This window comes from Gopherus evgoodei, chromosome 1 (genome assembly GCF_007399415.2).
Source record: "Gopherus evgoodei ecotype Sinaloan lineage chromosome 1, rGopEvg1_v1.p, whole genome shotgun sequence".
Taxonomy (NCBI): Eukaryota; Metazoa; Chordata; order Testudines; family Testudinidae; genus Gopherus; species Gopherus evgoodei.
Genome location: NC_044322.1, coordinates 264970385 through 264993855, shown reverse-complemented (window position 1 = coordinate 264993855; position 23471 = coordinate 264970385). Strand labels below are relative to the sequence as shown.

At 40.1% G+C, this 23471-nt stretch overlaps 1 protein-coding gene across 9 annotated transcripts in view; it reads right to left on the bottom strand.

Moving 5' to 3' along the window:
* Positions 1–23471, bottom strand: part of POLR3B (RNA polymerase III subunit B) — a 123701-nt gene that overhangs the window by 32979 nt on the left and 67251 nt on the right. For all 9 annotated transcript variants that reach the window (XR_003998093.1, XM_030544965.1, XM_030544940.1 and 6 more), the window contains exons 19-23: positions 18299–18426; positions 10715–10924; positions 8877–9035; positions 7207–7324; positions 3881–4023 (exon numbers count right to left, since the gene is read on the bottom strand). Coding sequence is in view for 8 of the 9 variants with exons in the window: in XM_030544965.1 (XP_030400825.1) it covers positions 3881–4023; positions 7207–7324; positions 8877–9035; positions 10715–10924; positions 18299–18426 (758 nt within the window). In the remaining variant the exon portion in view is untranslated. The remainder of the gene's footprint in view (positions 1–3880; positions 4024–7206; positions 7325–8876; positions 9036–10714; positions 10925–18298; positions 18427–23471) is intronic.

Below are 23471 nucleotides of genomic sequence, written 5' to 3'. Positions count from 1 at the left end.
TGCCTATGTCAGCGTAATAGTGAGCTTACGTCAGTGGGAGACAAATTTAAGTGTAGACACATGCACAATTAAGTTGATGAAAGGGGTTTACGCTGGACCTAATTGTAGTGTAGACCAGGCCTTAGAGATAGAAATAAACAAAACAGGATTTCCTCAGAATGCAGCAGGTTACGTGCAAGTCAGTAACCAATGGCCTTTCAAAGCTTCTTATATCTTTACGTGCAGCCAAAACTGCTAACCCACACAGAAATGTCACTGAGTTTCAGTTCTTCCACTTCATAAAAACAAGTGGAAAAGAAATTTGCAGTTTAAGATTTTCTTGTACAGGAGTTAGAGAATCCTCAGCTTATGAGCATTACTGATCATTCATTGACGAGAGATAAGAAATTTTTAATTGTAAATCATAGGACCAGGATTAAAACTGAGAACAGTTAGTTGGTGTTTAAGGAATTTGCATTGGTTTATTTATTTATATACTGCTATAACCCTTAGCACCATAGAACCCAGAAACTCCCATTTACTGCTATTTCTATCTTTAAATTCCTCTCTTGCTTCCTTCCCAGCCTGTCAGAGAAAAAGCTGGATTAACTGTGTGTCTGTGCAGGTGGTTGGGTAGGTATCTGAGGGTACGGTGTAGACATTATTGAGGGAAAGACAACTCAAAAGGACTGGAGTTCTGCCTTTACTCCTGTACTTAGTGAGGCCCATGGTCATTTATCTCTTGTGAGAGGGAGCGCCAAAGCCTACATCCAGCTTCTGTGAAAACTTCATCTCCTGTCTTATAAACCTGAGTGTAAGGGTTTTGATGGAATGCACCTGTCAAGAGGGGTCACAGACATGGAGGAAGAGGTGCTCTCTCAGGTAGCTATGACTAATCCCACAAAGGGCTTTGAATAGGAAGAGAGTTTGTACTGGACTGTATTCAATGGAGAACTAGTGCAGAGAGTGGAAGGACTAGAGTGATGTGATCATGGCAGCCTGCACTGCTAAGCAGACAGGCTGCTGCAGTTCCAGTAGTCAAACCTAGAGGTCATAAGTGTGTGGATGACTGTGGCCAGACCCATGTCTGGTAGGATGGGAAGACGTGTTCTGTTTGGCCATAGACAGAAATGTTCATTTTTTTGCTGCCATGACTGGTTAGGTAATCCAGTAGCACTGATGGGCACAAAAGGACCCCAAGCCTATGGACTGCCTACCTGCTCTGAGGAAAGAAGTTACCAGTATTGTGAAACATATATATGAGACAAGTTCTTTGAAGTGTTTTCCTTTCTACTAACATCACCTCACTCTTATCTGGGTTTAGCTTTAGCCAGCTGCTCTTCATCCACTTGTTGATTCAGATAGACACCAAGAAAGCGCTTCAACTGGATGTTGTGTGCATATTGCTGGCATTCAGCCCATGTCATCTCACTGGCTCTCCCAAGGCCTTAATACAGATGTAGAATAATATGAGAGAGACAGAGAGAGAGAGGACTCATACTGATGGGACTGCATACACGAGGGCACTAGAGCTAACGTGGAACTCCTGTCCCTAACAACCCTTCGGATTCAGTCTGAGGGCAAAGATATGAGCCATTATAATGAGTTTTGATTCACCTGAAGCCTCTTGAAGGTGGCAGAGGGTGATTTGATAATAATCAATACTATAAAATGCTGCAGAGAGGTCGAGCAGGAGGAGTATGAACATACTTCCCTTGTCTAAGGACAGCAGGAAGTTATCCACTGGAGCAAAAAGTGCTCTCTCTCTACCATATCCTGGCCTGAAGCCTGACTAAGAGGAGTCCAGAGTCCTAGCAAAGAGAGGCCTCAGACTGTGAGACATTGATCCTTAGTTCATGCAGTAATTAGAACTGGTCATGTAACATTCACCTAAACTTGGACAAATGTATTTGAAAGTATCAGATTCAACAGTTTCCTCCATTATTCACACAGGTGTAGGGATCACTATATTCCTCCCCACTCCATTTTGCTCTAGATGTGACTTTAGCAGACATTGACTCTTGCTGCTGGAGTTGAGAGATTACTGCTTTACATCATTTGAATGCTGGGGTTTCAATTTCTCAGATGTCAGGCAGCACTGAATTTTAGTTCTGGTGGTTCTTGAAATGGTAGCAGCTAAATTCACATAAGTGAAAGGGGGTGTACATGGTAAGTGATCAGAGAGGGATTTTAAGGTCAAATATCTTTAAAATTTGAAGCAAACTGGCCTGGCCAATTTGTTTCAAACTTTATAAACAAACACCCCCTGCCCTCCACACCCCCTCCTCTGGCATGAAATTGAGTAGGAGTGTTCTCAAGCCAAAATAAGATTAAAAACAATTAAACGAAGTTACAGTATGTCAGGACTAGTATAGCACTCACAATAAAGTAGTATTTGCAACCCTAACTACAGTCATACCCATGGCTATTTGAATAATCAATAAAATTCTATATTTGCAGCAGAATAGATTATATCCCGATGTAAAAATTTAAACCAAGCACACTGTCTCATTGTGGGGTCAAATGGGTTGAAATTGATTTTAAAAGCAGTTTATCATTCCAACCCTAACTACAGTCATACCCATGGCTATTTGAATAATCAATAAAATTCTATATTTGCAGCAGAATAGATTATATCCCGATGTAAAAATTTAAACCAAGCACACTGTCTCATTGTGGGGTCAAATGGGTTGAAATTAATTTTAAAAGCAGTTTATCATTCCCTCTCTCTTGAAACTCTCTGCTCCCTGAGCTTCTGAAACTGTACTCTCTTGAGGTCTGATTCAGTGCCATTAAGGGAACTTTTGTCATTGCTTTCAATGCACACAGGATCAAACCCTTGGTTCTCATCCTATCCCTGAGTACTCCTTTAATGTCCAATCCTGCATGTGGCTGAACAGCTCCCTTGAAAGTGTTGACTATCCTTAACAATCATTAATTTTAAAAGGAGTTGAGGTCACCCAGTGCTCTCCAGGAGGTGCTCAGTCCCTTCCAGGATTAGGTCCTTAGTACGGCCTGTGGGGGTACTTCTCCTCCCCCTTTCTGGTCTCTGTTGGTGCACCTCAGAACTCTATTCTTGGTCAACTTCTCCCTCTACATCCTGGCTTGGAGTGACCTCATCTAGTCACCTACCTCCATGCTGATGATTCTCAGATATACCTCTCCATTTCTGACCCTGTCTTCAGAATTGAATTTTTGACTTCCTCTCCACTCTCTGGATAACCCATGACAAATTTATTAAATATGACTAAAATCACATGTCCTTAAAAAGAGAATTCTCCCCATCCTCTTTCTTGGTCATGAATGGTGACTCCAACGTCTTTCAGGCTCATAACGTTGTATGCTTACTTCCATCGACCTCCTTCCTCATTTCCTTCCATATAGTTACTAAATTAGGCAATTTCAACAGACTATGTTTTTCTAGTAGTAACACTTTGTACACCAGGCCTCGCAAATGGACCCAATGAGAACAGGAAACGGGAAATGGGCTGTAGGCTGAAAGCGAGCTCTTTTTTGATTAAGGACAGGCCTACACTTAAAATGCTGCAGCAGCTGCACTGCTGTAGTGCTACAGTGAAGACGCTACTATGCTGATGGGAGATCTTCTCCCATAGTTAATTCACCTCCACGAGAGATGGTAGCTGTGTTGATGGGAGACACAGTGTTGTCTACACCGAAGATTAGGTGAATATAACCAAGTCGCTCAGGGGTGTGGATTTTTCACACCCCTGAGCGACACAGTTATACCAATGTAAATTTGTAGTGTAGATCTGACCTAAGTCAGTCTCAGTCCATAAAAATTCAAACCACACTTTACTACATGCTCATATCATTTGAGCAGAAAATATAAAAGCTTCCATTACATCTAATTACCAATATACAGTTCAATAAAAAGATTTACCTTTTTGTCCATGACGACTGCTAAATTTATCTCCAATTTCTGGACGTCTAGTTTGTCTCAACAACATTTTGATCAAAAAAGCATCCTCTGCATTTGAAGAGATCATTACTTTCTCAATATATGAATCAGTTGCTCCTTTGTATCTAATAGAGAGACAAAAACACCTAGGGTGACCAGATAGAAAAAGTGTGAAAAATCAGGACAAGGAGTGGGAGCGTAATAGGCACCTATATAAGAAAAAGCCCAAATATCTGGACTGTCCCTATAAAATTGGGACATACGGTCACCTTAAAAACACCATTTAAATGTATATACACATAGAACCAAGTGGAAGTTATGAAGAGAAATTTATAGATCAGCAGGTTTCTGACTGTAAATGTAAATTTTGTGGATGGTATGTATATGGAAGGCCACTGAAGCAAAACTGCAATATAGAATATGTATTCCTGGAGAACAGAGGCATTAAAAAGGCATAGCAAAAGAGCAAGGTGGTGGGATTAAGGTCAAAGACAAGACAGCAGGTTTAGTCTGATGGCCTCTTCCAGATAAAGTCTCTTTATATATTGTACATTGCTGGATTTTCCATAAGAATCAATAACTGCCCAAACCAAATTACAGGTTTATATTTGCAATAAGGAAGTCAGGGAATAAACTGAGAGCAGAGAACAAAAATTAAGACACCAATATCCCTCACTCAAATATTAACTATTTCAAGTTGTGTTTGTTAAATAATGAAAACACAATAGAATATTTCCATTTCCCCCTGCATTATGTATAAGGAGAGTTGTATCAAATAACAGATGCCAGTCGCAATGGATACCAGTACATGGGCAGAAATACTACATGATATATACTCCTGAGGGCATTCTGCATCAAAAAATTAAAATTCTGTGTCAAAAAAAGAGTAAAATACTGCACACAATATTTTAAAGTAATGCAAAATTCTGCAAGTTTTATTTGTCAATAAATAAATGCAGAGGCTCCAGCATGGCAGTGGGAGCACAGGCCACTGGCTGCATGAAGGTGGGAGATCACCCTGCAACCCCACCACCGCTGGGACATGGACTTGGCGGTGAGGCTGCACCTGACCCTGACACAGCACAAGCCTGGGCCTGCCCCAGAAACACTTTGGAGCCTGCCCCTCTGCACCAGGCGCACGACAGGCATGCTCAACCAGGCAGGAGCCAAATCTGAAGGGGTTCAGTGTGTGTGTGTGGGGGGGAGAATCCAGGTGTGGGGCGAGAGGGTTCTGTGTGGGACAATTTGAGTGCAGGCAGCTCAGCGGGGGATCTGGATGTAGAGAGGCCGGGGTGGGGCGGGAGCCTCCAGGTGCGGTGGCAATGGGACTCTGCAAGGGTTTCCAGGTAAAGGTGGTTGGGCCTCAGCAAAAGGGTCTGGATGTGGGGGTCTCAGCAGGGGAGTCTGGGTGCTGGGGGAGTGGGACTTGGTGGGGATCTGGGTGCAACTAGTTAGGGATCAGTGGCAGGGGGTCTGGATGTGGGGGCTCAGGATGGTGCAGGGTGGTGGGGGTCATCAGGTTGGGGGTTTGAGTGCAGGAAGCTCAATCAGAGGTGGTCTGGGTGCAGGGGTGGGGGTCCAGAAGCAGGGGTCTGTGTGCAGGGGGACTAAAGATGCAGGGGTTGAGGTTCAGTGGGGTGGAGTTTGGGTATGGACGGCTCGGGGGACACTGGGTGTACAGGGTGAGGCTTGGCAGGGGTGTCTGGGTATGGGAGGTCCAGATGCACAGGAGCTGGATGAGCAGCTCCCCGTACAGTGACCCCTCTCCCCACAACTGAGGAGCGATGGATGCAGGAAGCAGGGGAGGATGCTGAGCTTCCTGCAGCTGGGGGAGGTCTCTGGGGTGGGTCTGACACAGCCTCAGCCACTCCTTGCAGGGGAAGAGGAAATCTCAATCCTCCCCTGCCTCCAGCCCAGCTGGGACTAGCAGCTGATCCTGGCTCAAGGTAGGAGCCACTGGCTGGGGTGTCCCCAGCCCCATGGTGATTTACCTCTCCACCAGCTGCTCTGCCTGAAATGATGTACCTATGCAGCTAGGGAGTAGTGCATAACTGGTCTTGCAGCTTCCCTTTGCTTCCCTGTCAGAAAGTCATTTTTCTGCAGGGAAGCAAATACATCTGCAGGGGATATAAATTCTGTGCATGCATAGTGGTGCAGAATTCCTCCAGGAGTAGATATTAGTAAAATATGAGAGGTAGGGCATTATAATGGAAATGAATCAAGGAACAAACTGTTTTTGAGTTTGTTTATTCAAAAAAAAAAAATAAGCCAAACAAGAGTGAGGGTCCTTTGCATATACTAACAGGGAAGCTGCTCCAGTCATAAGAAGATGAATCAAAGATTTACCAGGACATGAACAATCGATTGCTTTGATGGTGCAACTTAAAGTTTATGTGGAAGGAGAATGCAGAGAGATTTGAGAAAAGTAGTTCGACATGGTAGAGCAGAGAGAAAAGGAGAACTGCTTTGGTGACATACCAAATACCATCTGAATCATAGAAGCTAACCTAAAAGGTCAATGGAACCTCTCAGCCACCTTTGATATGAGGTTCTACTCTTATGGTATACAGACATGCTAGCGGGGCCTGTTTGCCTGTAGACTACAGGTTTTCAGACCCTTCTATGGGGAAAACTGGCTGTCCTTCCCCATTCGCTCACCTCCTGGGGGAGGACAACTAATCAGAGCTGCTACACAGGCTGATAGACAGCTCATTCTATCAGTCTGTGTAGCAGGCAGAGCACCGTCCCAAACCGCCAACCTGGGTAAACAGAGGGTTGAACACTAGTGAAGCCCTCACTCCTTTGCTCTCAGAAGTGGCTGGGGAGCAGCTGCTTCCTGCTCACTCTGTGGCTACCCATGTGTGCCCTGCCCTTGAATGTATCTCTAACCTCCCACACCAATGTCCTCATATTCCTCTGTCACTCCCATGTCCCCAACGTGTGACTCTGCCCACCCCCAAACACCAAACCTTGGGGGCTCAGCTCCTCCTCTTACAGTGTCATCTGGGAGAGGCCCTGATGACTCATCCACTTTCTGCCTGCAGGGAGTTTCTAGCTGCCACCCCAACTCCAATCTTCAGGGGGCCAAAACGAACAGGGGTTAAGTGTCTAGGGACTTTTGAAAAATCCCACTAGGTGTCTATCTGCATCTTTAGGCACCTACAAATGTGAAAAGTCTGGCCCGTGGTACTGAATCTAACTTCTAAGGAAAATTTATGCCTTTTACTTTTCCAGCGCTGAGCATCTGCTACCTGTCCTTCCTTTCCTCACTTGTAGATTTTAAAGGAGGAGATCATAGTGTGACATACGTTACTGGTACATCTTTATACTGTGGCTGTTGAGGAACATTACTTCCTTCCAGAGGAGTCTGGGTCACAGTTGGCATGGACTTGTTCACAAGCACTTGTTTGTTTTCTACCTTTTCACCTAACAATAAAAAACAAACAAACAAATAAACAGAAAATCCACAAGCATCATGCAAGTATTTTTGACCTTCTACATATATTCAGAAATACATTTTATAACATTTAAAATGACAAGTACACTGGGAAAGGATGAATTGAGCAAGGTGCACGGGAAATGAACTCTGTTATATTTGTAATACATTGGCTTAAGAGACATATCACAATAGAGGAATCAAATAGGACCTACCCAAAAATAGGGAACTCAAGTTGATTTTAAGTTGATAACCACTTAATATGTCAGGGTACTAGGGACCCAAGAAAATATCTAAGACGATCTGGGGAGTTATCTTCCATTAAAATACTGTGACTCCTCTACACTCTTATTTCTTTTTTATATAAGCAAGAGTAAAACTGATATGTTTTGCTAGCTGATACTCATACTTTGGACACTTGCATAATTCTCTAAAGAAAATTACATATGACACCGTTACCTTCTCCTCTCCCCCTCTGCTTTTACCAGCTTCTTCCTGTTCCTTCCACTCTTTCACTCACTTCATTTAAAAAAGTCAACCAAGTTTGCAGCATGCCCATTGGCAGGCATCAATGTTTTAGCCCTCATCTTCACTGAAACTCAATTTATGTTTGTTGACTGTTCAGGCTAAATTAGTTTAAACTGGGTTTGGCTAGCCATTATAGTTAAGGCTTTCCATTTGGAGCCAGGTACAATCCTCTCTATCCCAATACTTTTAAAAGTTACCAGGGAAAACAGGAACATTTTGAGAGCTTAAAAATATTCCAATGCCTTTAAAGAGCATAATTGGTACATTTTTAGAATAAAATTTCCTTCAGGGCTTCAATGTTGAAATTAAATGTAGTGGCTTTTACAATTGTTCTACCACTGGATCCCAACAGACTAATTTTTAGGCCACTTCCTAACTAAAAGATCCCCAATATTGGCAGGACCATTCTTACATAGGTATACATATCTACACTGTTAATTATAAGGGTATATTTAACCTTTTCCCACTCTGTCCTGCCAAAACATACTTTTAGAGAGTTAAAAGGAGTCTCTTTTCTCTCCCCAAGTACCCTTATTAATTGTTTGCAAATGTTGGTAGCTGTAGAGATGATACATGCAAAAATCGTAAGGGACACATTTTAAAGATGTAGATCTGATGACAGAAGAGAGACTTAAATAATAAAAGTTCAATAATATTACAGATGTGAAGACTAGGAAAGTTAAGAGGAAGAAAACAAGTAGTGAGAGAATTGTTTTAACAATATAGTTTCATCATTTTCTGAGGTGTCAAAATACAGACATTTTAATTTAAATTTAGAGCTTCATTTTGATTCTGCATATTAAAAAAAATACAGTCACAGGTACCAGATTATTTTCTTAACTATAACTGTTTCTTCTTCTTTCTAATGTCCACTAAAAAGATAGAGTACTCTAAGAAATATGAAATAATAAAAAGGTGCAAACATTTTAAAGCAAATTTATAAGAAAATGAATGCTAATTTCTCCTACCAAAAAGACAACTGAAATATCATTATTGGTAGAACGTCTTATATACCTGGAGAGCATATGCCATCAGCATCTAAAATTTCATGACGCCAAATTGGTTTACGTGTAGCTGCATCCAACATTGGACCCATCACTTTGTCGAATGTCTGATTTGTGTAGCGCTTCAGTGTACACTTGGCATTCTTATACACAAGACACCTTCCAAATCCTAAAATAGAACACAGAGCCTCTTTCAAATTAATAATGTACAGAAATTATTTTATAATCAAGCAGTTCTCAAAAGAAAATTAAAAATGGTTAATTTAGCTAAAAATACAGAAAATAAATATGTAATAGCTAAAACCCAAAAAAGGATTATTTTTAGAACACTTTCAGTAAGTACGGCATTGTACAAAAAAGTCGTTGGCCTCAAGAAGCTGACAATTTAAAATCGGATCACACGCTATATTTTCAGATATATCAAAGGCATTTGATGATGATGGCCCAATTTTAAAGTTGTACAGATTTAAAAGGAGAAGTTTGGCACATCTTTTCCTTTACATTGTTCTGATAGCTAAAGATTTTACTGGAAACTTTCAGTGGTAGCTGTCTGCTCAACAGGAAAGTGCCTATTTAGTGTTGTTTCATGTACTCCCCATGTTAAGTAAAAACAAACAAACATGGAAGTTTGAATTATACATGTCTCCACAAAAATGGATTCTTAGATGAAAAACTGTGTGCTCTTTAGAAAACTTTTCCCGGGAGCAATAGCTGGTTTACAAATCTTACCTGTCAGTCCCATATTCAGAAATATAGTCAGCTAGGAGCAATGCCTTCTAGTAAACTTATATTTTATCTGAAGGATAGCTGTAGCCATTTACAGTATGTCTTTATCATTAGATTATGTCAAGTAATTCCTGACAAGCATCACATGGTCTTTAGATTTCTCTGTAAATGTTACCAGTCTACCAGAAAGGAAAACATTCAGTTTTAAATCATGCCAGTTGTTGTTTTAGAAAGAAAGGCATAAATTAAGTGCGGCAGACATTAATGCCAAAGATACATGTCTAGGAATACTATTACTGCTGCCTAGCAACAAGCAGGAGGCGTGTTAAGGAAGGGGTAAAAGGGAGACAGAATGAACTAATCGAAGAGTCTGGTTTTGGCCACCCGATACTAAAACTAACTCAATCAAAGTGAGAATTATTCTTGATTCTAAACAGTGCTGAAGAATATGTGCAGAATGAGTGATGTTTAACAGCAGGCAGCTACAAATTTTACTTACACACTAATTGAAAGGTAACTATGTTTTCCCACTTAAAACAGACTGAACTATGTAGATTTTAAAGAGGATGTAGATTATTTGTTTTTCTCTATTTTGTTTGCTGGCATTATTTTCCTCTAGCATTAAGTTCATAATGACACAAAACTACACATGCTCTCTTTCTTCTGCTGAATACATTCAAAAGTCTAATTTCATCTATTGCTTGCAATACTGGGGAAAAGAATCAGACTTTTTTCTCTCTCTGTTAGGTTTAAACAAAGCCCCACACCAACACATTAAACTTTATGCAAGATAAATATTTTTGAAAAAGGATAGCTTATCCCTCGTTATTCAAGGTCAAAAGTCAATCATTTGTTTTCATCATACCTATACTCATAGTTAACAAGCATCTTGTGTAATTTCACCACAAACACACCATGTTCAGGCACATATATATGTACACACAGACATCCCCCCCACTATATTTATAGAAAAAAGCATTTTACGAAGTTGATTTCCTAATTTTAAAAGTTTTAATCTTAATTTAGGCAATATTAATTCAATAAGCATGCAATGTAATAAAAATATGGGTTATTGTGCTTGCTTTACACAAGTGACAAAGAATACGCCCAGCTGCTTCTTACCTCTGTCCAAGGAGGCCTTGTTTAAGACAAGAGCATCTTCAATATCATAACCACTGTAGCTCATCACAGCAACTGTGGCATTCTGTCCAGCTGGCAGTTTCTCAAACTCTATCAGTTCAATGGTTTTTGTTTTAACCATTGGCTTTTGTGGATATGCTAATAGATACATAAGAGTATCAATTCTGTTCCGTTGATTGTATCCAATGGTACCTGTATTTAAAAAGAAAAGCAATACTATGAAAACTTATTTTACTACTTGAAATATTTTAGATGTAAATTACCAACATGTAAAATAACCAATGCGACATTTCACAAATGTAGGTAACATATCTGGCAATGCAAGGTCTTCAGAAGAAACAGGAAAAAAACCCAGAAACCTTACAATTCCTATTAGAGATTGTGCTGAAATAACTTCAATTTTTTTTGTTAAAAAAGATTTAAAATGGCTTTAAGATTCTAACATAAAGATCCTCAAGAAAATCCTGATCAATTAAAAACAAAAACAAACAAACAAAAAAATCAAAACAAAACAAAAGCCCCCAAACTAAACCCCAAGGTAAGTGCCTGTGTTACTCTGAACTGGAGCAGGGTGGTAAACTTCTAGCCCTGAATACGTCAACAAAAGTCAAGTTCATTTTCACTGTTTTCTGTTAATTCTTAATAATTGCAGTTGTTTAGAGAGGCTGTGGGCTTGATCCAAAGCTCATCAGAATAAATGGAAAGACTCCCATTGACTTTGAAGGGGCTTTGGATCAGCATCTGTGCGCTCCACATCATATTTACTTCCTTTTCTGGGTAATAATTCGTTCAATGGTGTGTGTGTTAGAATGTCAGAAAGCATGAATAAAGCATGCAGTTAACAGCAGCCAAGACAGATTTACTTTCTGAAGTTATCAGAGGAGTCACTGCTGGTAGGACTACAGTAGAAGTTCACCCTCCATCTATTTGTCTTTTTACATGAAATTACTTTCAAATTTATGGTTCAGAATTCAACACTTTGTATAGACCTCCCAGCTTGATACTGAGATTCTGACCATTTCCCACCAGACTGCCAAAGTGTCTTCTGAAATCTGTGAAGAAAAATTAATTAATACCCAGCGGGGGAACACAAACTGTTGTGTAGCAGAACAATAGTGAAAGCACTCATACGTTACTACTGTTTGCTGTGCGAGGCCCTGTGCTATGTCTCCAGGTCATTTATAACTTATGATCTTCAAGAACTAAATACAAAGTATGTTTAAAAACCATTTAGCAGTTATGCCCCATGGGCTAGTTTTTCAAAACATTTGCATTGCCTGCAGTTATTTCAAAGGGACTGGTTGCTACAGTTAGAAGAAAAGCAACACAAAGATTTTGGGCTGCCGAACACCACACCAAAACACAATTCTGCCATTAGAGTTATGACAAAAATATGCTTTATACACAAATACTTGCACTAAGTATCTATATTTGAGAAAATACTAAAAAAACCATAAAACAAGTATCTAAAATGTCATAGTCAACTCCCAAGGTTTGCCCTCCCCTTGATGCTATATTGACTGTCACAAAACACTTCCAACACAGTCCTCTTCCCAAGGCAGAGGGAGGGACAGAGAAATACTATAGCAGAAGATGGCAGCCCTCTCTGCTGGGTCCCACAAACTCTCCTGATTTCTTATTCTTTCCTGGAGTCTGCAAAGGGGCTGTGGAGCTCTGGAGTGTCAATACTGAAGAGCGTCCTAGAGTATAAGTGAGGCCTTGGCATAGGTGATAAATGTCTTCATTGGTATCTTATTGGCAACCAATTTATTTTCTTTTCGGGGAGAAGAGTGATTCACCATTTGTTCGGGGAGTTTGGCAGAGGCTGCTCCTCTCCTCCTTCACTTTGCAATGGGAGGGAAGGGGGAAGAACTGGATACTTCAGCCTCACTTGCATCTTGGGTACAGAATCAGGCCTGTCATTTACCACGATGGAACAGTCCAAGCCCTGAAGTTCCTACCCACTGAGACAACTTTTCAGACAACTTCGTCTTACTTTCCTACACTTTGAAAAACTGAAGTTTCTCCTACTGTAGAGCATGGAGATAATTTCCCCCAATGAAATAAACGCAAAACTTTTCATGTTCATTTCCACCTCTATCTGAATAATCCTTTTTTTCCTAGGGTGGGCTTAATCTGCGGAGCTTACTACTCAGACAAATTAAGTTTTTCAGGTGATTCTAAATGCAGTTCCCAATTCTTCAGTGGAAGTTGTTCCAGAATGAGAAATACGCATCATTCCTCACCTCTACCTCCTAAGGGTTTTATGCTCTCTTGTTACGTTATAGCAGTGGCTCTCAAGCTTTTGTACTGTGAACCCTTTCACACAGCAAGTCTCCGAGTGCAACTCCCCCCATATAAATATATAAAAAAATGTTTTTAATTTAACACCATTATAAATGCTGGAGGCAAAGTGGGGTTTGGGATGGGAGCTGACAGCTTGTGACCTCCTATGTAACAACCGCACGAACCCCGAGGGGTCTCGACCCCGAGTGTGAGAATCCCTGTGTTACAGGCTATATCTGCTATGTTCCAGTGGCCAACCAGGGAAACCAAGAAAGAGGCCAAGGTTTATGGTGTTCAACCACAGCCCAACTATATACCTGCAATCTTAGTAATGTTCACAGAGAAAATGCCTTTTTTCTAAAGTTGTGAGTGATGCATTTACAAAACTTGGGAAATTTTAGTGGAAATTTACTAGGCGTGAATATTACGGCTCTCTTTCAGAATGGATATTCCTTATCTTTAAAGTTGGTATTTCATCACACCAGAAGGTAATTTTAACTAGATTATTTTTTTTGCTTACATCACATTTGAATGGGCATGAATGACAAATTAAATGGCAATATTTTTGAGCACCAATACATACAGTTAGCTTTCCCAGCCATGGATGCAATAGTACTCACAATAAAAACAAAGAAACAGGAAAAAAGCAAGGAGGGGTGAGATGCCCAAGTAGGAATGTAATTGATTAGAGGAAAACTCACTCAAGCATAAAAGTGAAATGTAAGTGTGCAATATATCAGCAGTAACTATTCTTAAAGGGTGCATCCTATACGAAAGGTAGCTCTCATTGAACTAGTACGAATATTAGTTCAATGAGAGCTACCTTTCGTATATAGTACTATAGCTGCAATAGCATGGGGAGTGACAGCATAGCTTACCTGGGTTGCATACAAACCCACTCGAACCCTGTGGATATGTACTCACTGCTGCTGTCTGTGCTACTGTGGCTACACTACTATTTATTCTTGTGCTCTCTCACTGAGCTAGTGCAATGATGTGTATGGGAGCTGGGAATGACACCCCTGGCTCACACTGCACAGTCACAGAATGCCTTCCGTCCCCTGGCTGCCAAACCACTAGCCTCCTCGGTTTGTTTAAACTCCATCCAAAACTTACAGAGATAGGAGCTTTTTTTCCTCCCCGAGGTCTGCTGTGCTGCAACAAGGCCTCCATGCGGGTGTTGGAAAGAAGGGAGCCACTAACATTTATGTCTGCTTTCTAAAAGGAACAGGAATTTTGTTTACTTGCCTCAAAAAGCTAAGCAAAGTAAAAGCACAGTGAACTTCAACAAATGTACAAAAAATAAACTACGTTTAAATATGAACCAAAGGGAGCATTTTTGTGGGGCCCAAAAGAAGGAATTGCTGGTACTTCTGTATTTCCATTTACTTCACAGCAAATTTTCCACTCCTTCCTTTCTGCAGGGACATGAAGCTGATAGAACGGAGCTCATTGGGAATTTTACATGCTAGGTGTTTCCTGGCTGGGATAATTAGTATTTGAAAGATCCCTTTTGGGGGGGGGGGGGGAGGGGGGAGGAGGAGAACCACAACCTGTTAGAGAATATGACAGAGCACGAAAGCCTGGCTCAGTTTAGGCATTACTGTGCCTCCATCCATAGAGCGAAGATCTGGTAAAAGAGAACGCACAGTGTGCAGCACCAATGCTGTCCCTCGATGGCTGGTAGCAGAACCCAAGAATAGCTTGTACAGACCAGTAATAACCCACATTGGTTTTGCTTTTGTTTTTGTTTGTTTGTATTCTTCCCCCTCTGTCCCTTGCCAATAAACTGCTGTAGAAAGTATTGAAGACATTTTATTTCTCAATACATTGAGAAATACATCACAGATGTTATCTTAAAAAAAAGAAAAAAGAAAAAAAGAGCTCTGTTCCCAGAGTTGCAATCTCCTTCCTCAGACCATTTGTGAGAATTGGTACTAAATTTTCCCTGTAATACACCAGTCATCAGGGACCTCTACAGTTCTCTAGGAGCAACTGACAACATGTAGAGGGCAATTGTTCTTAGTACTAGAAGAATTATCTGCAGACGTCTGAGTAGAAGTCATCTTTGTCCACTTTTTTTATGATAGCCTTCATAGGACAGAAGGCAATAACCAGGGCTGTAAAATTGTTTCCGTTACAACCACCTATATTCTGACATTTGGACTGATAAAATATTATGTATCTTCAATGTGAGTAATATTAGAATTATTAATATGCACATCTTGCTTTCCATACCCACATACACACACAGAGAGAGACTATACCCTGCCCCCCCCACCTCTACCCTACTATAACGCGACCCGATATAACACAGGTTCGCATATAGCGGCAGCAGTGGGGCTCCAGCAGCACTTTAAAGGGTCCGGGGCTCTGGCTGCTGCAGGGAGCCCTAGGCCCTTTAAATCACCACTGCAGCCCTCCCACCGCTACTTTAAACAACACAGTAGGGATTTTTGGCTCCCTACGACCGCGTTATATCGGGGTAGAGGTATATAAATAAAATGCAGTTGACTTTGTAGTAGAAAAAAACATAGAAGTGCTGCATTTCCTTAAGAGTGGTTACTGCTGATATATTGCACACTTACATTTCCTGACCACGTTCTGTGTTTGTGCAGCACCTAGCACAACAGGGTCCAGGTCCATGACTGGGACTCCTGGGTGCTACTGCGCATTAAATAAATAACAGGTTTTATTCATCTCTATTTTCAGAGTCTTTGCTCCTTTATAGCATTATGCTAGCCACATACGGAACATTACTAATGCAGGGTATTGAATTACAATATTAATAGCACACCATTGTCTTAAATTTGAAATTATTTCTGTACTGCAATGTGCACATGCAATTAGAAGACCTTGCAATCATAACTGTATTTGCAACCTACATACAGGTAACACCCCCATCCCTGCATTATGCTACATGCATCATACTGTACCTCCTCTGGATAAAGTGTGTTCCCACCACTTGACTGAATTCCGTATTACCTACTATTGAGTGCACCGGCACATTAACAAGAACACTCATTCTGTTCATGAAATATATTTTTCAGTATAGTACATTTAATAGCATTATCCTGTAGAAATGTTGACTTTGAGATTTTAATAATCTACACATTGCCAGTTACATTGCATTATTAATTTAATTCCTAAATAGAGGGATCCAGTCAATTTATCCCTGCTTCTCATCCTTTCTCACCCATGACATTACTATGTTTCTGATTGAGGAGACTGAGGACTTCCTTCAAAGCCTGTCAATACAGCTTCCTCAAATCAGCAGAGTGGTCAGTGTTGAGCAATACAAGTCCCACCTTCTCTCTAGGGAGGTAGCATGCTCTCTCAATACTCCCAGTTCTTGACACCACAGGGAGTGAGTGGACATGGGTCCTTCCATACGGCTATGCAAAGCCAGTAGGAGAGAGAGAGAGAACATTTTAAAGAGCAAAACGAGCAACAGAAGTTTGAAGTACTTGTCAGCATTTGTGTAAATACAAAAATATATGCAAACAAATGAAATCAATTACATGAATATCCTGTAGGTTTCATTTTATACAGTTAATCTACAAGCATATGTAACAATCTTCTACAGCTAGATATCACCTCCACTTTAAAAAAAACAAACAAGCGTACACAAGCTTTTCATAAAGACTCAGGGTGTTTGCTGATATTTCAGTGTACAAAGTAACATACAGCCAGGTCATGTGCCAACTTTTAAAATGTGCTTTTATCTCACTGCTTATTCTTTGGAGTCAGGTGTTTTGTAATAACAAACCAAAACAAAGGCTTTTTTTTATTGCTAAAGATATTCAATGGCTTTTGTGTTCCTAGCGTCAGCAGTAACGTCAGAGGATTGTATCCAAGGAGCTAAATGTGCAAGACCTAGGGTCAAAGCAGCTGAATACACCAACCTCAGAAAACACAGACAATGAATTGCAAATGACACTCAAAACAAAACGAGAAAAAAAACCTTCACACAGAAAACTACAAAAGAACTCCACAGATACTGAATTGGCTTTCTGTACACACTGATCCTGCTTAACTGTGTGTGGTAACTAACCAAACGTTCTGAGACTAATAGTCATAAAATAGAGACTCTTTAGGGGAAGAAAAAAAAAAACTTGTAAAGGAAAAAAAAATTGCCTCGACTTTTTCTTTTTTAAAGTGGTAGTGCATCTCTTGCAATTTTAATTGACAAGTATTTTGACACATTAAAGTTGACCATTAGGTACAAGGCAGCTATTCTTTCATTAATTCTCCTAGAAGATTTTCACAAAAGGTTTAGTGTTTCAATTTCTGAGTCACATCACAAAACAAATGATTTTGTAAACCTAACATAAGAGATCATTTTTTTCATGACACATGGGGTTCTTTTACTGTAATCTCAACTTGTCACAAACACAAAATTTAAAACTGACACGTACAGCTGAAGTCTGAACAGGGCAGACTGAACTGATGTGGTGCCGTTCAGATTTTCATTGGGACTTGCTGTGGCTTGACAAAAAACAGTACAGTAGTTAGGTGCGCAAGTTAATAAGAAAATGTTAATGGTGGTTTAGCTACTTATCAAATGGCAAAACTAGATGGCCGTTAAAAGAAACCATACCAACTATTATTAATTAAAAACCCATGCTTAAAAAATTAACTTCATTTCTTGTTTCATTGAGATGACACCGTAAGCGTCTCTCCCAAAATAAAGCCACAGTATTTTATATTCTGAAGAGAGAGATCACTGAGGAAGCACTCTCCCTTACCAGAAAAGGCAGAAATTCTTAGTGCCATGGTATTGAGTCTTAATGAATAAATATTAAAAAAATGGCAGTACTCTAACTATTCAGAGAAAAATCAGTTCCCCGTGCTTTCACTCTCTTTGTGCAAACACTTTTTTTTCCTCTCTTTTTTGTCTGGAAACCCACAGCACACTGTAGTATAAAAAGAAAGAAGAAAATAAAAAAACACTCACTGCCAATCTTCCAGCTATGCTGAAAACTTGAAAGTAATGACTGTTACAAAAATAGGAACAATAGTGTTATAGTTTCTTCAAATTCTTTTGAAGTATGAAAACCCCAGAAAATTGGGCTCCATTTTACTAAGCTATTTCTTAAACAACAAACAAACAAAAACATATGAAAATTGGAACAAAGTCAATTTCTCCTGGCTCATAAGAAACGTAATTTCCTCTGAAACATTTTAAAATGATCTAGTAGACAAGAATATTTGTAGTATTTTAGGCTGTGTGATGTTTAAAATGGACAACATTCCAATCTTAAAGCAGAAAAATCTTACCCATTGCTTGCTTCCCCATAGCACACTGGTATGTGTTTCTTGGGGACTGGTTATGGTGAGGATATGGAATAAGCCCAGCACAGACGCCAAGAAGTGTGAAAGGTTCAATCTCCAAGTGTGTTGTATCTCTTAAAAAGAAAAAAACATATTCTGGTTATATTACACCTTTAGACAGCAGAATGACAGGATTTTACTGAATTCATGTTAGTGAAGTCTGATAAATTAAATTGAAATAATTTGTTACCATTCAGAGAAATTTAAGTGAGTAAAACCTAAAAGCCTCAATGACCAATTCTAATATACTTTTATTTAAAGTCTTAATTTGGGCTTTCATTGGGTCCAAATGCAGAGAGGTAGAAAGGACGAAGGGTACAAATTTACATGGGCAAATAGAAGGAAAAAAAAAAGTATCCAACAAGATATAAATAGATGTTATTTTACATATGAGTGGTGCTTAATATAAACTACAAAAGAAGAGGAGGTTGCATAAGAATGCCCAGAAAGAGAGTGTTTAAAAAATTCTAGAGAAGTATTTTTCTCACTTCTGATTACATGTTCCAACAAGCTAAAAGTCTATCATGAAAGATGGAAACTTGGACTCAATCCTTGTGAAACCCTGACCATTTATTCTTATCCTTTCCCACACCCTAACTTTTAAACCAGTTACTGATCCATGAGAGGACTTTTCCTTTTATCCCATGACTGCTTACCTTGCTTAAGAGCCTTTTGTGTGAGACCATGTCAAAAGCTCTCAAAGTCCAATATACTATACCCACTAATCAACCTTGTCCACATCCTTGATGACACCCTCAAAAAATTCAAATAGATTTGTAAATGGAAATCAATCCCCAAGCTCACTGAAGTCATATTGACTCTTCCTCAACATACCATGTTCATCTACATGTCTGTTCTTTACTACAGTTTCAACCAGTTTTCCCGGTACTGAAATTAGGCTTACCAGCCCAGGGCCGCCCAGAGGATTCAGGGGGCTTGGGGCAAAGCAAGGAAACTGCGGTGCTTGTACTCATTCGACGATGGTCCAGGTCTTCAGCGGCAGGGGGCCCTTCAGTCGCTCTGCGCCTTCGGCAGCACTGAAGGGCCCTCTGCCACCGGGCCAGGGCTCACAGGGCCCCTGCAGGCCCCACTTGCCCCCATCCCTCTGGGCAGCACTGTACCAGCCTGTAATTGGCAGGATTGCCTCTGAAACCTTTTTTTTTTAAAAAATCAGCATTACATTAGCTACTTTCCAGTCATTTGGTACAGAGGCTGATTTAAGTAATAGGTTACATGGGGGTTAGACTAGATGACTCTTGCAGTACCTTCTAACCCTATGATCCTAGCACAGTTAGCAGTTCTACAATTCCATATTTGAGTTCCTTCAGAACTCTTGGGTGAATACCATCTGGTCCTGGTGATTTATTACTGTCTAATTTATCAGTTTGTTCCAAAACCTTCTCCAACACCTCAATCTGGGATAGTGCCTCAGATTTTTTTTTTTTTTTTTTAAATGTGAAGAGGCAAAGGCTCAGGTGTGGGAATCTCCCTCAGATCATCTGCAGTGAAGACTGATGCAAAGAATTTATTTAGCCTCTCTGCAACAGCCTTGTCTTCCCTTAACACTTCTTTAGCAACTAGATCAACCAGTGACTCCATTGATTGTCAGGCTTCCTGTTTCTGTTGTACTTAAAAAATTTTGCTTGTAGTTTTCGTTTCTTTTGCTAGTTGCTCTTCAAATTCTTTGCTGACTTGCCTAATTATATCCTTGCACTTGATTTCCCAGAACTTATGCTCCTTTCCTGTTTTCCACAGTAGGCTCTGACTTCCAGTTTTTAAAAAAGCAGGAGTACTTGTGGTACCTTAGAGACTAAAATTTATTTCAGCATAAGCTTTCGTGAGCTGCAGCTTTTGCGGATACAGACTAACACAGCTGCTACTCTGAAACCAGTTTTTAAAGGATCCCTTTTTGCTTCTAGTCACCTCTTTTACTCTGCTGTTCAGCCATGGCGGCATTTCTTTGGTCCTCATACCGTTGTGTTGTTTTTTTTTTTAATTATTTGGTGTATACATTTAATTTGAACCTCTATTATGATGTTTTTAAATAGTTTCCATGCAGCTTGCAGGCATTTCACCCTTGTGACTGTTCCTTTTAATTTCCATTTAAGTAGCTTCCTCATTTTTGTGTAGTTCCCCTTTTAAAAAAGTTAAATGCAACTGTGGTGGGTTTCTTTGGTATTTTCCTCCCTACAAGGATGATAAACTTAATTATTTTATGGTCACTATTACTGAGCAGTTCAGCTGTATTCACCTTTTGGACCAGATCCTATGTGACCTTTAGGATTAAATCAAGAATTGCCTCTCCCCTAGTGGGTTCCAGGATTAGCTGCTCCAAGAAACAGTCAATGGTGTCTTCAAATTTTATCTCTGCACCCTGTCCTGAGGTGACATGTATCCAGTAATAAGGCAATAGTTAAAATCCCCCATTGTTACTGGGCTTTTTGTTTTTGTAGTCTGTCTCATCTCCCAGAGCATTTCACAATCACCATCCTGGCCAGGTGGTCAGTAGTATATTCCTTCTGCTATACTCTTATTAATCAAGCATTGAATTTCTATCAATAGAGATTCTATGCTACAGTTTGATTTCCAATTTTTATTATATTTGACTGATTTTCTCCCCCACACATAGTGCCACTCCCCCACCAGCGTGACCTACTCCGTCATTCTTATATATTGTGTACTCCATCAAGTTTTTGTGATGTCTGTTATGCCAATAGCCTCACTTAACACCAGGCACTCAAGTTCACTCATCATAGTACTTAGATTTGTAGCTTTTTTATACAAGCACTTATAAAATTTGTCAATTGTCTGCCTTCATGTGATATAACTGAATGGGACTCTTTCATCTGACTGTTCCTTTTCAGTTCCTATCTATACTTTACCAACTCCTACTCTCTCCTTTGTATTAGGATATAGAATATGCACTTTAGTAAGTCTTCCTCTAAGTCAAGTCTCTGTCCAAACCATGTACTCCTCCACACTTGTTGGCTTTCCTCAAGCCCTTATTTTAAACCAGGGGTAGGCAACCTATGGCATATGTGCCGAAGGCGGCCTGCGAGCTGATTTTCAGTGGCACTCACACTGCCCAGGTCCTGGCCACCGGTCCGGAGGGCTCTGCATTTTAATTTAATTTTAAATGAGGCTTCTTAAACATTTAAAAAAACCTTATTTACTTTACATACAACAATAGTTTAGTTATATATTACAGACTTGTAGAGAGAGACCTTCTAAAAATGTTAAAATGTATGACTGGCATGTGAAGCCTTAAATTAGAGTGAATAAATGAAGACTCGGCACAGCACTTCTGAAAGGTTGCCGACCCCTGTTTTAAACAATTCTATACAATCTTTTTAATTTTACATGCCAGCAATCTGGTTCTGTTTTAGTTTACATGGAGCCCATCCTTCCTGTATAAGCTACTCCTTACATAAAAAGGTTCTCCAGTTCCTAATAAAAACTAAATCCCTCCTCTAAACACCATCATCTCATCCACATATTGAGACTTTGCAGTTGTCTGTCTGTCTAACTGGGCCTGCACGTGGAACTGGAAGCACTTCAGAGAATGGCCATCCTGGACTTTAGTCTCTTACCTAGCAGGGTAAATTTGGCCTCTAGGATCTTTCTGCTACCTTTCCCTAGGTTATTGGTACCTACATGTACCACAACCAGCTCCTCCCCAGCACTGCACATAAGTCTATCCAGATGTCTCGAGAGGTCCACAACCTCAATTCACCATGTGGTTTTCCTGCTCATCTATATTTTTGATAATCAAATCCCCTGTTAGTATTACTTGTCTCTTCCTAGTAGCTGGGGTCCCCTCCAGTGGAGGGGATCCTCAGTGCAAGAGGATACCATGACATCACCTGGGAGGAGGGTCCCATGTCTAAACAAGGCTATATGCCACAGTTGATAAAACACTGTGCAACATTTCATAAAACTATATAAATTGTGTCAAAAAACACCTTAGAAAGCTGAATGGTGAGGGGGAAGAAATTAAGAAATATAGACAAGGGATAAAAGGTACACTTTCAAAAGATTTGATAAGAGTTGGTGCATCAGAGAAAATTGTTCTACATAGAAGGAGCTGCAGAGTAGAAAGCTCATGCACAATAGGTAAATAGGCCATTTTATGTGGAGGGACAGAGGTGTCCAGCCCTACACAAAGATTAGATACAAAGTAGTAAGAAAGGCTGGAGCAAGTCTACGGTTTTTAAATCAAAGTGGGCAGTTATGAAGTAGGGAATTCTGAAATAGGGCCAAACACTTTAAAAATAAATGTGTCCAAAGCACATATCTGTGGCAGTGCTCCAGAGTCATTACATAGTGTGTGGATTTCAGATATACGCCATATGGTGGCTTCCCAATGGGTGCTGGGCACCTAATTTGAAAATCCCCCCATGCTCAGCCCTCTTTTCTTGCAATGTGGGACATCTCATATGTCAGCTAAAATTGGTAACCCAAACTGTATTTTAAGACCACCATAAAACAGAAATTATGGCAAGATCTTTTTAGTTGCAATATATTGCAAGGGATAGCAAAGCAGTACAACTGTGAGGTGGATGAAGAATCCCCAATATATACTAGCAGGGAATGCCTGAGGACAACAGCTAGCCGAAACATTCCATCATAGCATTGCATGCTTTGCTGGGGAAATTAAAACCCTTATAAATAGTTCAAGAAAACTAGTTGTTAGCCTCAGACTTAGAATCATAGAAGTAAAGGACTGGAAGGGACCTCAACAGGTCATCTGAGCCAGTCCCCTGCACTCCACACAGGACTGAGTAATAACTAGACCATGTCTGACAGGTGTTTGTCTAACCTGTTCTTTAAAATCTGCAAGGGTGGAGAGTTCACAACCTCTCTAGGTAGTTTGTTCCAGTGCTTAACTACCTTGACAGGAAGATCTTCCTAATGTCCAACCTAAACCTCTCTTGCTGTAATTTAAGCCCATTGTTTCATTGTCCCACCCTCAAGAGGTTAAGAACAATATTTTTTTCTCCCTCCTACTTGTAACAATCTTTTATGTACTTGAAAACTGTTATGTCCCCCCGTCAGACTAAACAAACCCAATTGTTTCAACTTTCCTCATAGGTCAAATTTTCTAGACATTTACACTCTC